The 12,678-nt window shown below is 57.5% G+C and overlaps 5 protein-coding genes across 5 annotated transcripts; 2 read left to right on the top strand and 3 right to left on the bottom strand.

Moving 5' to 3' along the window:
- Window positions 1-5: 5 nt before the first annotated feature.
- On the bottom strand, window positions 6-1,770 carry GUITHDRAFT_78621 (hypothetical protein; the record flags this gene model as incomplete). The annotated part of the gene is made up of 2 exons (XM_005823788.1): window positions 6-121; window positions 231-1,770. Coding segments are annotated over 2 exons (1,656 nt in total), but the record flags the coding sequence as incomplete, so codon positions are not given.
- A 460-nt stretch (window positions 1,771-2,230) lies between these two features.
- Window positions 2,231-4,618, top strand: GUITHDRAFT_116887 (hypothetical protein; the record flags this gene model as incomplete). Its single annotated transcript, XM_005823787.1, has 8 exons — window positions 2,231-2,587; window positions 2,806-3,690; window positions 3,745-3,811; window positions 3,854-3,903; window positions 3,947-3,998; window positions 4,042-4,254; window positions 4,433-4,485; window positions 4,556-4,618. 8 exons carry the CDS (start codon window positions 2,231-2,233, stop codon window positions 4,616-4,618), a joined length of 1,740 nt encoding a protein of 579 aa, XP_005823844.1.
- An 85-nt stretch (window positions 4,619-4,703) lies between these two features.
- On the bottom strand, window positions 4,704-6,173 carry GUITHDRAFT_116886 (hypothetical protein; the record flags this gene model as incomplete). The annotated part of the gene is made up of 3 exons (XM_005823786.1): window positions 4,704-5,417; window positions 5,477-5,585; window positions 5,764-6,173. The coding sequence occupies 3 exons, from the start codon at window positions 6,171-6,173 to the stop codon at window positions 4,704-4,706; spliced, it is 1,233 nt and encodes a 410-aa protein (XP_005823843.1).
- A 189-nt stretch (window positions 6,174-6,362) lies between these two features.
- Window positions 6,363-9,826, bottom strand: GUITHDRAFT_116885 (hypothetical protein; the record flags this gene model as incomplete). Its single annotated transcript, XM_005823785.1, has 13 exons — window positions 6,363-6,434; window positions 6,576-6,662; window positions 7,255-7,366; window positions 7,417-7,422; window positions 7,648-7,787; window positions 7,986-8,050; window positions 8,104-8,230; window positions 8,302-8,508; window positions 8,661-8,720; window positions 8,838-8,896; window positions 8,973-9,340; window positions 9,387-9,563; window positions 9,789-9,826. The coding sequence occupies 13 exons, from the start codon at window positions 9,824-9,826 to the stop codon at window positions 6,363-6,365; spliced, it is 1,518 nt and encodes a 505-aa protein (XP_005823842.1).
- Window positions 9,827-9,976: 150 nt separating this feature from the next.
- On the top strand, window positions 9,977-12,652 carry GUITHDRAFT_145368 (hypothetical protein; the record flags this gene model as incomplete). Its single annotated transcript, XM_005823784.1, has 8 exons — window positions 9,977-10,311; window positions 10,362-10,476; window positions 10,519-11,031; window positions 11,234-11,288; window positions 11,415-11,662; window positions 11,921-12,011; window positions 12,157-12,257; window positions 12,509-12,652. Coding segments are annotated over 8 exons (1,602 nt in total), but the record flags the coding sequence as incomplete, so codon positions are not given.
- Window positions 12,653-12,678: the final 26 nt, after the last annotated feature.

The following is a 12,678-nucleotide window of genomic DNA, read 5'->3' as shown; positions in this document are numbered from 1 at the left end:
AGCTGCTCGTTCTTCTGGCATTCCTCCTGGAACTGCTTCACGGCCTTGAAGTAGATCCTTTGTCGCTCCATCGCTTTCGCCAACTTCGCAGCCTCCTCGTCTCTCTTCTTTGTTGCTTCATCTGGAACCTCAAGTTAGCTCCTCGCCCACCCCTCCTTCCCTCCCTTCCCTCCTTCCCTCCCCCTTCTTCCTATCGCTTCCTCCATTCCTCGCCTCCCCATCTCATCAACCTAGTTTGGCCTGCACCCTCGCGAGATTGTCTTGTACGCCATTCTTGATCACTTGCAGCTGCTGCGAGAAGTCAGCCTTTCTGCTCTCACTGGCGGCGACGCTCGAGAACGAGGAGCTGATGCTGTTGAGGATTGAGATCTCTTTGTGCTGGAACTTGGAGCAGTCAGTCAGCGAGTTGTACTTGTTGTAGAACCTCCTTGTCTCCTCCAGGTTCGACGCGATCTGCTCGTACAGCTCCACAAACCTTCGCTCATATTGAACCAGCTCTGCTCTGCTCGCCACGTCGTCGATTTTTCTTCGCAGCACGTGCACCTGCTGAGTCTTGCGGGCGAGCAGCTCGCTGATCTTGTGCAGCTTCTCCGTCTCGCTCTGGTAGAGGCCCTCGACCTTCACCAGCCTCTCCAGCTCGTCTTGAGGGAGCCCGCGACCCTCGTCTAACTCCTTGAGGCGATACAGCAGCTCCTGCTTGCTTCCCTTGCAGTGCTCACGGAACGCCTCCTCCTGCTCCTTCAAGCTCTCGTTCTGGTTCACCAGGCCCTCCAGCATCGCGATGTCCTTCTTGTTCTCCGGAGTCTCAACAGCCTTGAGCTTCTCCAGCTCGGAGCTCACACGCTCCGTCGCTGCCTTCTGCTGCTGCAGCGTCGCCTGCGTTTCTTTGACTTCTTGCGCGAGGGTCTCGAACGCTGACTTCCTCGCGTTGCACTTGGTCTTGGCTACGCTGATCTGCTTGGTGAGAGCAGCGACAGCCCGCTTGTGCGCCTGCTCCTTGCCCTGCTGCTTGGCTCGCTCTGGGTCTCCCCCGAACATCTGGAAGTGCTGCTCATACTCTGCTGTCAAGGATTGAATCGCTTCCGACTGCATCCCGACCAGCGCGCCGACCCGCTTGCCAGAGAGAAACTCGAGGTCTCCTTCCACTTCGTCGAGGTTTTCTCTGAGCTCTGCTTCTTCGTCTCCCTCTGTCTCGTCCTCCGCATGCTTTCCTCTCCCCTGAGGGAGCGCTTGCCCGTATTCCAGCAGCACACACTGAACGTGCATGTGCTCAGGCTGCTCCTTCCTGGCTGATCGTTGTCTATACTTTCTCTTAGGCTTATACTTGTCCTTGATAGATCGCAGCGCACGAGCTGACGTGTCTCTCTCCCTCTCCTCTCCTGCCTGCGAGTCCGCGTGAGCCTGCGAGAACTTGAGGCTCGCGTGCCTCCTGGTCTTCTCCGCAAGCTCTTCGCGTGTCGAGATCACCTGCTTGACCAGCCACTGGATCACGGGGAACAATGCAGAGAAGTCAAGCCCTCGAATCTGATGTGACATCAAGGGAAAGGGGCAGCGCATAGATCGCAGGGCGGCGGCGATGTTTTCACCGAGCATGATCTTCTGACCGAGGGTCATGGCTTCATCGTAGTGCAGTTCTACCTCGACGTCAACGCTGGAGGCGCGCAGGCACCACGCAAGACCTCCCAGCATCTTGTCGAAGGCGTCGAGCCCCAGCACTCGAGCGCGGAAGAAGCCGGCGGCGACCAGCATGCCCCATGTTTCCTCTTCCATCGTCACCCGACTTTCCCACCCCACCCCCTTGCATACTCCCGTGCCCACCCCACCCCTAATCTATGGGGTAATGCACCCGTACCTCAATATATTGAACCTACCCCTCAATTTACCATTTCTACCCCCTAATTGACCACTAATTAATAGGGTGGGTACTCCTAGTTATTTTCAGTTAACGTGTCTCTTCGACCTTCCTTGGTGACCAACCCTCGCACTACCCCCACCTCCAGAAGAGACACCCCCACCAACCACTTTAATCACCCTACCCTGTACATTACAGGTTTGCTCTCTAGATGCTTCAAGGTGCTATTTTTATCTTGTCGTCCCCCTGAAAATTTGGAATTCGCCTTATGTTTGGACTTCGGTTTCATCACTACCCCTTCATAATTGACTACCCTACCCCTCAGAATGTGTTTGGTCTATCCTACCCTCCTGGCTTTGCTCAGGCTGGCAGGGGATCATGGTGGACAAGAGGGCGGCGCTGGCGGCGGTCGGGGTGGGGGTGACGATGATGGCGCTGGTGCTCCTGGCCTCCTCCTCTGACGATGCTCTGGCTCTCCTCTCCAACCACCACAGACATGCGGAGCGACACCTGGAGAAGGCGCTGCTGCTCGAGCGAACCATTGCACAGAAAGACGCCAGCAGTCTCCGTGAGCTGTCACAGTTGGCGGCAGCAGCAGACAAGCAGGCGAGCAGCGCGAAGAAGCTTAAGGATGTAGAAACAAAGAAGCTCATGATTTCAAGTGGCTCCAAAGTTGATGCAGAGAATATGCTCGCAAACGAGGCGATCAAAAAATCGCGGGAGATCAAAGATCAGGTTGGTGATGTTTGGGTTGTCACAGTATTATCATAGTATGTTTGCATTCATTCTTTCCACCACTCCTCTTGGTCCTTTCTCTTCCCCTCCTGTCGCCCTCCCCTCATTTCTCCTTTCCTCCTCTCTGCATTCATCCTCCATGCCTGGTAACGTTCTCCATGGAGTGCTTTTTGGCTTGTTGTCTGTGCTAGAAGGCGTCTGATCTTTGCTTCCATCAGGTCCATGACCTACAGCAAGCGATGGCGAAGCTGTCCAAGCAGCTGCGGAAGGATCATCACCTAGCGAGAAGTGAAGAGAGGAAGTTGCGAGAGGCGAGGCACGTCGAGCGCGACAGTATCCTTGCTCTTCACGACAGAGAGACCAAAGTACTGGAGGCCAGGCATGACGTCACCAACGCTGCTAAAGCTGGCGACCTCTCTGTCTTGCGTGACGCACAAGCACGCCTGCATACCCGCAAGGCAATTGCTAGAGGAGCTCGCGCGCAGGAGGAGGAAGACAAGAAGACAGTGGAGCAGCTCGCGGCGAAGGCTCGACTCTTCCGTAAGCGGGTGGCGGCAACGAAGCGAGAGATGCACAAGGACAAGGCGAGGATGCACAACGACCTTCTGCTGGCGAGAGAGCGATTCGCCAAGGGACAGGAGCTCAATGCTCGCGCGAACCTTCTCCGTGACGTGGCAGCCCTCAAAGCTGCGCACAAGAAGTACGACTCGCTTGAGGAGCTGCTGGACGACAGCAAGACCGACCACCACCAAGTGGAAGCGACGCTGTCAAAGATCGCCTCCAACCTTCACACCTGGCAGAACCTCCGGCAGTCCGACAAGAAGTCCCTCGTGCAGCGTGACCGTGACCTCAATGCGGCCAAGGAGCGGGTGAAGCGTAAGAGCATAGCGCTCTCAGGCGGACTCCGGTCTTCTCCTCAGTCGTTGATGCTCATGGACGAGGGGTCGGACGCCGGGTGGGGAGGAGGGCCTGTTGCCCTTCAGCAGTCAGGAGCCATGTTCTCCTATGTGCCTCAGACCCAGCCGGGGCTGAACGTGCAACCTGCTCAAGCGTCTTACCCGGCAAACTCTCAGCAGCAGTTCGCCTGGCAGCCTCCACCCCAGGTGCCTTCACCTCTCCCACTACCGGCCTTCCCCTCCTTGACTTGTTCCTGGTAGCCTGTCCAAGGGCAGCTGAGCACGGCGCAGTTCTCCTACCAGCCAGCGCAGCAACAGTCGGCAGGAAGTGAGGCTTTGCTATCTGTTTCTCTCACTGAGACCTCCGCAGCTCTGCCGCAGGCTCCTCCTGCCTTCGCCTCTCAGCCTCAGCTGCAGCAGGTTCTCCCCGTGTGATGTCGCGCCTCTTGTGACTGAGTCCCAGGCCGGCGCGCAGTCTGGCTCCGTGCAAGATGCTCCTCCCGCGAACCCAGCCGGTGCTCTAGAAGCTGCTGCCTCGCAGGCCTGACCCTCCTGCAGCTCTTCCCGGGGCAGTCGGTAACATCCCGTACGTGTACAACGACAAGCAGTTCCTGCCGTCCAAGGCCTCCGCCAAGGGCTACCCCATCGTGTGGATCTTCGCGGACAACAAGACCCCCGACAAATTGTTCTTCGGGTTTCAGAGCTCCGACGGCGTCATGCACGTTTACAACGAGATCAAGCCCAACGGCGTGACCCGCCAGCAGGCCTTCGGTACCTCTAGCTCTCTCTCCTCCTGCTCCTGCCCCTCCCCTCATGCTCCTCGATTCCTTCTCCACCTCCTCCTCTGCCACTGCCTCTTTCCTCTCCTCCTTGACCCTCCTCATCTCCCTCTCTTACGCATACCCTTCCCCTGGTTTCTATCTAGCGCTCGAGCCTGACACGCGAGCAGCAAATGAATACTGGACGATCTTAGCGGCGGACAAGCGGACGGTGGCTGTGCAGGTAGAGGGGAGGGGGAGGGGGGGGGGGGAGGGTAGAGGGAGAGGGAGTGGAGAGACTGACGGGCTGGCAGCCGTTCAAGATCAACCAGAACAACCAGTGGATCTCGATCCAACCCAACCCCCAACACGCATAACTCGATTAAAGCTCAAGCATGACATCTCCATCGTCCCTCGCCCTCTTCGCTTACCTCCCTTCACGTCTACTCGCATTTCTCCTCCTCACTTCTCCTTCTTGGCGAAGGCGACCAGGTTTCGCACATTCGCCTCCTCCTCGAGCACGTCGATCACTCGTCCTCTCGCCCACTTGCGGATGGTTGGAAACTCTCGCACCTCCTCCTCCTCTGCCACCTCCGGATGCTCAGCTGCATCGATGCGCGCGAAGTGGACGGGAGCCTGCAGGGCAGCCTGCTGGAAGGAGGGGGCGATGCTTGCGCACCGCTCGCACCAGGGCGAGTAGAACATGACGACCCAGGTGTCGCCCTCCTTCTTCATCCTCTCCCAGTCTCCTGCCCGCACCTCCACCAGACCTCCTGTCGCTTCTTGTCCCCGCCTTCGTCCTCCCGTTGCTTCCTGCATGTCCTGCTGTCCTCTCTCCTCCCCTTGCGCGGCGCCTTGAGACTGCTGCAAGCGAGCGAAGGCCTCGTCAAGCCTCTCCGAGCTCTTCACGTCCTCCCGCAGCTCCTCGAATGCTCTTGTGACTTGCCGCACATGCTCCTCCAGCCTCCCCAGTGCCGCTCGCAGGGAGGCTTCCCTCTCTCCTCCTCCAGCCTTGTCGCTCTCCAGCTGCCGTTGTAAGTCTTGGACGATGAGCTTGGAGGAAGCAAGCTTCTCCTCCACCCCCTCCTGCCAGCGGCTCACCCGCCTCTCCAGCTTCTCATGCAGCTCGCGGATGGCTACGTCTCGACCTGTCGCTTCCCCTCTCAGCTTCTGAACCTGAAGATGTTCAGCATCTGATGCAAGCTGCCTCCCTCTTCCCTCCTCTCTCTTCTCACCTCCTCAGAGAGATCATGGACCTTCCCCTGCATCTCCACCGCCAGTCGTCTCACCTCCTGCAGCCCCTCCAGCTTCGGTCGTTCAACAGCGACGAACCAGGCGATCAGACTAGCGAGGAGCAGCCAACTGAGACCTCCCACTGTCCCCATCACCTCCTCCCTTCCCCCCTCCCCCCTCGCCCTCGCCCCCTCCTCTCCCTTCCCCCGCGCCCCTACCCAAGTCTGCATTTCTCGAGTCCCTTGCTAAAGCAGGCCCCCCTCAAACTGTTGTTACTTGTAGTAACAACGCTTGTGCTAGCCTAGTAGTGCTGGTGCTAGTGCTTGTGCTGGTGCTGGTGCTGGTGCTGGTGCTGGTGCTGGTGCTTGTGATGATGCTGATGATGGTGCTGGTGCCTGTGCTTGTGCTGGTGCTGGTGCTGGTGCTGGTGCTGGTGCTGGTGCTGGTGATGATGCTGGTGCTGGTGCTGGTGCTAGTGCTGGTGATGGTGCTGGTGCTGGTGATGGTGCTGGTGCTTGTGCTTGTGCTTGTGCTGGTGCTGGTGCTGGTGCTGGTGCTGGTGCTGGTGCTGATGCTGGTGCTGGTGCTGGTGCTGGTGATGGTGCTGGTGCTGGTGCTGGTGCTAGTGCTGGTGATGGTGCTGGTGCTGGTGATGGTGCTGGTGCTGGTGATGGTGATTGTGCCCCTCGCTTTCATCATCTTCTCCCTGTTGCTCGCTCGAATACTTTATCGACATGCGCAACGAGTGTCAGACAGCGAGAGAAGGGTAGAGAGAGGAAACAGAGGAGAGAGGAAGGAGGAGCGTAGAAACAGAGGAGATGCAACAGGAAAGAGCGAGAGAGCAGGGACATGGGAGAGAGAGAGAGCAGGGACATGGGAGGTCGGAGGTCAGTCGAGAGCGTCGATCCCTTGCTCGTGGTGGTGGGAAGGAGTGAGATCCCCGCGGCGGAGGTTGATGTCCTGCAAGAGCGTGAGGATGAGGACAGGATGAACCAGCGACAAGGCATGCCGAGACCAAGGGAGAGGGATGGAGAAGAGAGAGGAAGACGTGGTGGGGAAGAGAGACTGGCAGGAAGAGGGTAGGAGCAGGTTGTCCGAGACCTTCAGCTTCTGCGAGTAGCTCGCAGTCTTGGCCTTCTTCTCGTAGAGATCGCGAAGGCCGAGCTCAGCCACGTCGTCAAAGATAATCTGAAGGGGAGGTAAGGAGAGGAAGCAATAGCTACAAGAGGAAGAGCAGGAGCAGCAGGAGGTTCGCACAAGGATTATGCTGATGTTCTCCTCCGAGCCTTTTCCATGGCGAGCTCGCACAGCATCGAGCAGACGGCCTTGCAGGCTGTCGAGTCCACGCGGCTCGGCCACTGCAGGAGAAAGTCAAAGGAGGCAACGAAGAGAAGTGAAGGGACGGCAGGAGTAGAACCGAAGAGAACAGGAACAAGCAGGAGGAGAAGTAGGAGGAGGAGGAGGAGGAGGAGGAGGAGGAGGAGGAGGAGGAGGAGGAGGAGTAGGAGGAGGAAGGAGGAGGTAGGGGAGGAGGAGGAGTAGTAGTGAGTGAGAGAATGAGTATGAGTAGGACAAGTAGAAGGAGGAGGAGGATTAGGAGGAGTGTAGGAGGAGGAGGAGGAGTAAGAGTGAGAGTAGGAGTAGTAGTATGAGTAGTAGGAGGAATAGAAGTAGTAGTAGTAGTAGTAGTAGTAGTAGTAGTAGTAGTAGTAGGAGGAGGAGGAGGAGAGGCTGAAACTGGAGGAGGAGGAGAGGCTGAAGCTGGAGGAGGAGGCGTCACCTCAATGAGCATCTCCCTCACTTGATCCACAACCTCCTGACTGCTCATGACTGACCAGAGGCCGCGCGATGCAACGACGAGGAAGCGATCTTTGCGTGTCAGCTCGTGCTCGCTGATCTCCGGACGATTCGTCATCCCCCCGATTGTTTCAGTCGCGCGAACCCAATGCTGCAGCAGCATGTCAGAGTGTGAGCAGCAGCATGACGAAGAGAGGGCAAGCAAGAGGCGAAGGATGAGCACATGGAGGGGAGGAGGAGGAGGAGGAAAAGAAGGAGGAGAGGAGAAGAGAGGGAGGAGGACAAGCACAGGGAGAAGGAGAAGAAAGAGATGGAGAAAGAGGAGGACGAGGAGGAGCAGGAGGAGCAGGAGGAGCAGGAGCAGGTTGCTCGTCACCCTCGGGTGACTGGAGCTGTGAATTCTTTTCTTGTCTCCTCGTCGAAGAAGGTCAGCTGGTTGTCGCGGATTTCAGCTCGGGTGTAGCTGATCCTCTTCTTCTCTAGCGGGTTCCAGACCACGTGGTCCCTCGAGAGATCCTGAGAGAAGAGGCTGAGCGAGAGGAAAGACACAAGACTGCACGAGGACGAGATGCCAGGAGAAGGTGGAGAAGGCGAAGATGGAGGAGGAGGAGCAGGAGGAGCAGGAGCAGGAGCAGGAGCAGGAGGAGCAGGAGCAGGAGGAGCAGGAGGAGATGAAAGAGGAGGACGGAGGTTGAGGCGGTTGGACTTCCTTACTTCAGCGTCAGTTCCAGAGCACAGAACAGCTCTGTTGCTTCCGAGGTTGGCGCAGTAAAGTGTCCCTAGTCGGAGGAAGAGGAGGAGGACGGCGCAGCCGCTGCCGACCTTGTCGTACTTGGGGAGGTCGGGTCTTTCGTATACATGTCATCGCAGTCCAGAATTCCCTGCTTGAGCGCCTCCACCGTCTCCTTGCTGATGTTCTTCCCTATTCTTGTTGTCCTCTTGCCGATGCACGCCGCCATCTGCTCCTCGTCTTCAACTCACAACCACCAGCACCAGTTTGTCCTCCTCGTCCTCCTCGTCCTCCTCTCACCTGATTACACACGTGTTCACATGCACGTATGGAGTGATGGCCGTCGGCGAGGAGGAACAGGGCGGAGGAGGCGTCCATCATGAGCGGGCAATTCATCTGGATGCGGTCCAGGTTCTTGTACGCGCGGCCGATGAAAGAGTCGCCCGCCCACAGCATGCCGCGCAGGTTCAGCACGGGAAGCTTGGCGTTGATCATGGCTTCCCTCACCTTAGACCGAGCGTCAGAGAGAAAGAAGTCGCAAGAAAGGAGAGGGAGAAGGAAGAGATGAAGGAGGAGCAGGAGCAGGAGCAGGAGCAGGAGCAGGAGCAGGAGCAGGAGGAGACAAGGGTGTGTAGGGGGTTGGTGTTGAACGTTGTTACCGTATGAGAGAACTGCCAGACGTCATGCTCGTGTTGCTGTCGCTCAGCGGCTTCACTCTCCTGCCTCATCGTGTCAGAAATGTACCCGAACCCTCGTGCTGCTGCTGCTTCTCCTCCCATCCCTCCTCCTCCTCCTCCTCCTCCCTTCCCTTCCCTTCCCCTCTCAGATGTTCTCACCGTCTCCGATACATTGGTCACTGACCTCGCCGACTGTGAGCTCTTGGCACTCTGCCCACCTGAGACAACCTGAGAAATCCTCTCCCCTCTCTCCTCTCCCCTCTCTCCTCCTCCTCCTCCTCCCCGCTGTCTCACCTTGTAAGGTCGCTGGTGTTCGGCTGGAAGGGCTGCGAGATCTCGGCCTGTGGGAGGGAGCGGGAAAGAGCTCAAAATTCCTTATCCTGTCAAGAAACGCTTCCTCCTCCGCCGCCCTCGCCGCCTCCTCCTCCTCCTTCCTGAGCTTTGCCTTGGCTTCTGCTCTCTTTCTGTATTCTGCCGCGAGCTGTGCGTTGGACTTCTTCTCGACAGCAGGTTGAAGTCGCTTCTCTATCATCCTCTTCACTCGATCCGTCTCCTGCATGCTCTCCTTGCTCTCCTCTCTCCGGCTGACGCGAATCTCTCCTGCTCCTCGCGGGTCTTGCTTCATCACGCGGGCATATCGGTTGGTGAGCCTCTCGACGATTCTGCGACGGCCGGCGAGTTAGAGCGGCACAAGGGGCGAAGGCTTACCTCTGGTTATCTTCTCGCTCCTTCTCTATGTGTGCCTGCGTCCTCCTGGTCAGGATCGTTTGATCTCGTTCCAGCGACTCCTTCATCTTCCTCTCGCTCTCCGCCTGCAACTTTATGCGGAGCTCTCGAGCTGCGATGCGCTGCTCGGATTCAGCTCTACGAGCCTCCTCACGAGCCCTGCAGTTCACGGGGTCAGCAGCCGCCCTCCCCCCGCCCTTCCTCGGCTCCGCTGCTTCCCACCACCTCCTCTCATCCTCTCCCTCTCCCTCTCATCCTCTCCTCCTCCTCCTCCTCCTCCTTCTCCTCCTCCTCCTCCTTCTCCTCTCCTTCTCTCCTTCTCCTTCTCCTCTCCTTCTCCTCTCCTTCTCCTCTCCTTCTCCTCTCCTCCTCCTCCTCTCTCACCTCATGAGCGTGTCGAACGCCACGTTCGATTTGCTCATTTTCGCAACTTGTCAAAGTGATCGCTCGTTCTCTCCACCCTACCCCATGACCTCACCACCCCTTCAGTAGCTATTACAGATCGATTTCTGTCTAGCATGAGGGTGGGGGGTATCACCCCACCCCTAGTACATTTGTTAACGGACAGCGCCATGTACATACAGTGGGAGGAACTCCTGGAGCTGCTGTGGGAGGGGTCGAGGAGGAGGAGCCGAGAGAGGAGGGCGAGAGGAGGGAGGAGGAGCATCGAGTCAGGTCTCGACCAGCCCTCTCTCGCCGACCTCTCTCCCTCCGACGCCCACGACGCGCCCTTGGAGGCTCAAACCTTGCATGGCACAAGCAGCGTCTCCCTAAGCATCCCGCACACCGTCATCTTCAAGGGCGGGCACCTGCAGAGCTGGTACTTCAGTCAGAATGGTGAGATCAAGAAGAAGAGGAAGGCAAACCTGACCAAAAAGAACGTGATCGACGAGTTCTTGAAGTTGAGGTCAGCCTCCTCCTCGCCTTCGTCCTCCCTTCTCCCTTACCTCTCCACAGTCACCCTGGCCAGTATGTCGCCATCCTGCTGGTGACTCAGGAAGGGAACGACGGCATCTTCACGACTCAAAGGAGGAACCTGGAGGAGTTTGCCTTTAGCAAGCTCGTCAAGGCGGTAGGCGCAGGCTGCGGAGGAGGTGGAGCTGACGTGTAGCAGGCGTTCACCACCCACTTCACCGGCATCATCCAGCAGTATGTGAGCGGAGAGCTGCGGGAGCTGCTGCCTTGGGTCAAGAACCCTCCTCCTGACCCGCGGCTGGTCGGCCAGGGGGTCCTCGAGTGCCAATGGAGCAAGACGTCCAACACCATCATCATCCGATGCGAGTCGGAGCTTGCAGCTCTGTCGCACTTTTGCTCCAAAGTGAAGGGGAAGGACGGGAGGATGCGGGAGAAGCGAATCTCAAGCATCATCCACCTCAACTACGAGTTCGTCGACTCTCACACTCAGCGCGCCAACATCCTCAAGGACTTGCGGAGGGCGTCAGACAGTCTCGACGAGCAGCAGCGAGGGGTTTCTTCTCCCAGCATGATGGACAGCCGCGCGAGTCTCTTCGCTGACCTGAGAGCTGCGACAAGAAACAAGGAGCAGGAGAGGATCCCGCAGATTGGAGGAACTGACTTCCTCGCTTACGGCAAGGGCTGCGTCATTTCCATGCACGAACGAGACAAGGTCCTCACCTCCTCTCCCTCTCCCTCCTCCTCCTCCTCCACCACCACCTCCTCCTCCTCCTCTTCCTCCTCCTCCCATCATCATCATCATCATCATCATCATCATCATCATCATCATCATCATCATCATCATCATCATCATCATCATCATCATCATCATCCCTTCCTGTCTTCCGCTCCTGTTTGCCCCTCATGTCCTTCAGGTCCTCGCAGCTTCGAAAGCTGTAAACGAGCTGATCGCAAACTCCTTGACTGCCCGTGAGCTCCAACTCCTCCTCCTCCTCTTCCTTCCCCTCCTCCTTCCCCTCCTCCTCCTCCTTCCCCTCCTCCTCCTCTTCCATCTTCTCCAACTCCTCCTCCACCTAGGCTGACGTTTCGAGTCAGGAGGAGAGTCTCCGACCCTCGTCTCTCTCCTCGCGCACTTCAAGCTCTCAGACCGCGGGAGGCTGCAGCTTCACTGGGGTACTGCCGTCCTCTCCGTCCCTTCTGAGCACGAGCATGTCCGGACCTTCGTGCCGGGAGACCCTGAGAGTCGCTGGTACGTCGAGGTCCTCCAGGCAGTCTCGCTAGACTCCTTCTCCTTCCTTCGCTTCGCCAACCTGCAGGATGACGTTCGCAAGAACGTAATCAAGGTGCTGCCATGTTTCACCGCTCATCATCATCATCATCATCATCATCATCATCATCAGCAGCAGCAGCAGCAGCAGCAGCAGCAGCAGCAGCAGCAGCATCTGCAGCAGCAGCATCTCCTCCTCCTCCTCCTTCCATTGCTGTCTTCATCTTCTCCTTGTCCTTGTCCTCATCAACGCTCCTACCAACTATCGTTCTCAACCACCTGCTCTTCTTCTCCCTCCTTGTCGTTCTTGTCAATTCCTTGACCCTCCTCGTAGAGTCTCGACTATCGCGCGGTCAGCATGGACCTTTCCGAGTGGTTCCACTTCCTTCGCGTGCTAAAGCTTCTTCCTGCTCGCCTGACCAAAGGTTCTCCTCCTCCTCCTCCTCCTCCAAATCTTCCTCCTCCACACTCCTCTCCCCCCCCCCCCAAACCGGATTCTCTTGCTACTCTTTATCCTCTTTCACTTTTTCTTGCATCTTTTTGCCTCGCTCGCCATGACAGCTCGAGCAGAGGAGGCGACATCTCTCTTTCGCAAGGCGATCTCGTCGTCCAAGGAGGAGAATACAGACGCAAACGAGATGAGCTTCATCGAATTCAAGCGAGCCTTGCGAGTGAGATACTCCTCCTCCTCTATTCATGACCATCATCATCGTCATGACCATCATACCATCGTCGTCGTTGTCGTCGGCATCATCATCATCATCATCATCATCATCATCATCACCATCACCATCATCATCATCATCATCATCATCATCATCATCATCATCTGCTCCACTTCCTCCTCACTCCTCCTCTTTGGTCTCTCCCTCAAGACCGCTGCTTCTCTGCTTCTTCTGCTCCCTCACTCTGCGAGGTGCAGCTCCTCGCCTCGCTCCTCCAGCTGGACTGGGAGCCCGTGGAGCTGGCGGGGAAGATATCGCATCTCCTCCTCCATCGCAGATTCTTCCAACAGAACGCAAGCGGATCTCCAGGAGAGCAGAGCATCGCTGTTACACAGTTTCTGGTCTCTATTCTCCTCCTCCTCCTCCA

Source organism: Guillardia theta (genome assembly GCF_000315625.1).
Source record: "Guillardia theta CCMP2712 unplaced genomic scaffold GUITHscaffold_102, whole genome shotgun sequence".
In the NCBI taxonomy this organism is placed as follows: Eukaryota; class Cryptophyceae; order Pyrenomonadales; family Geminigeraceae; genus Guillardia; species Guillardia theta.
Note: the sequence above shows the minus strand (reverse complement) of the source record. Positions and strands in the feature narration are given on the sequence as shown.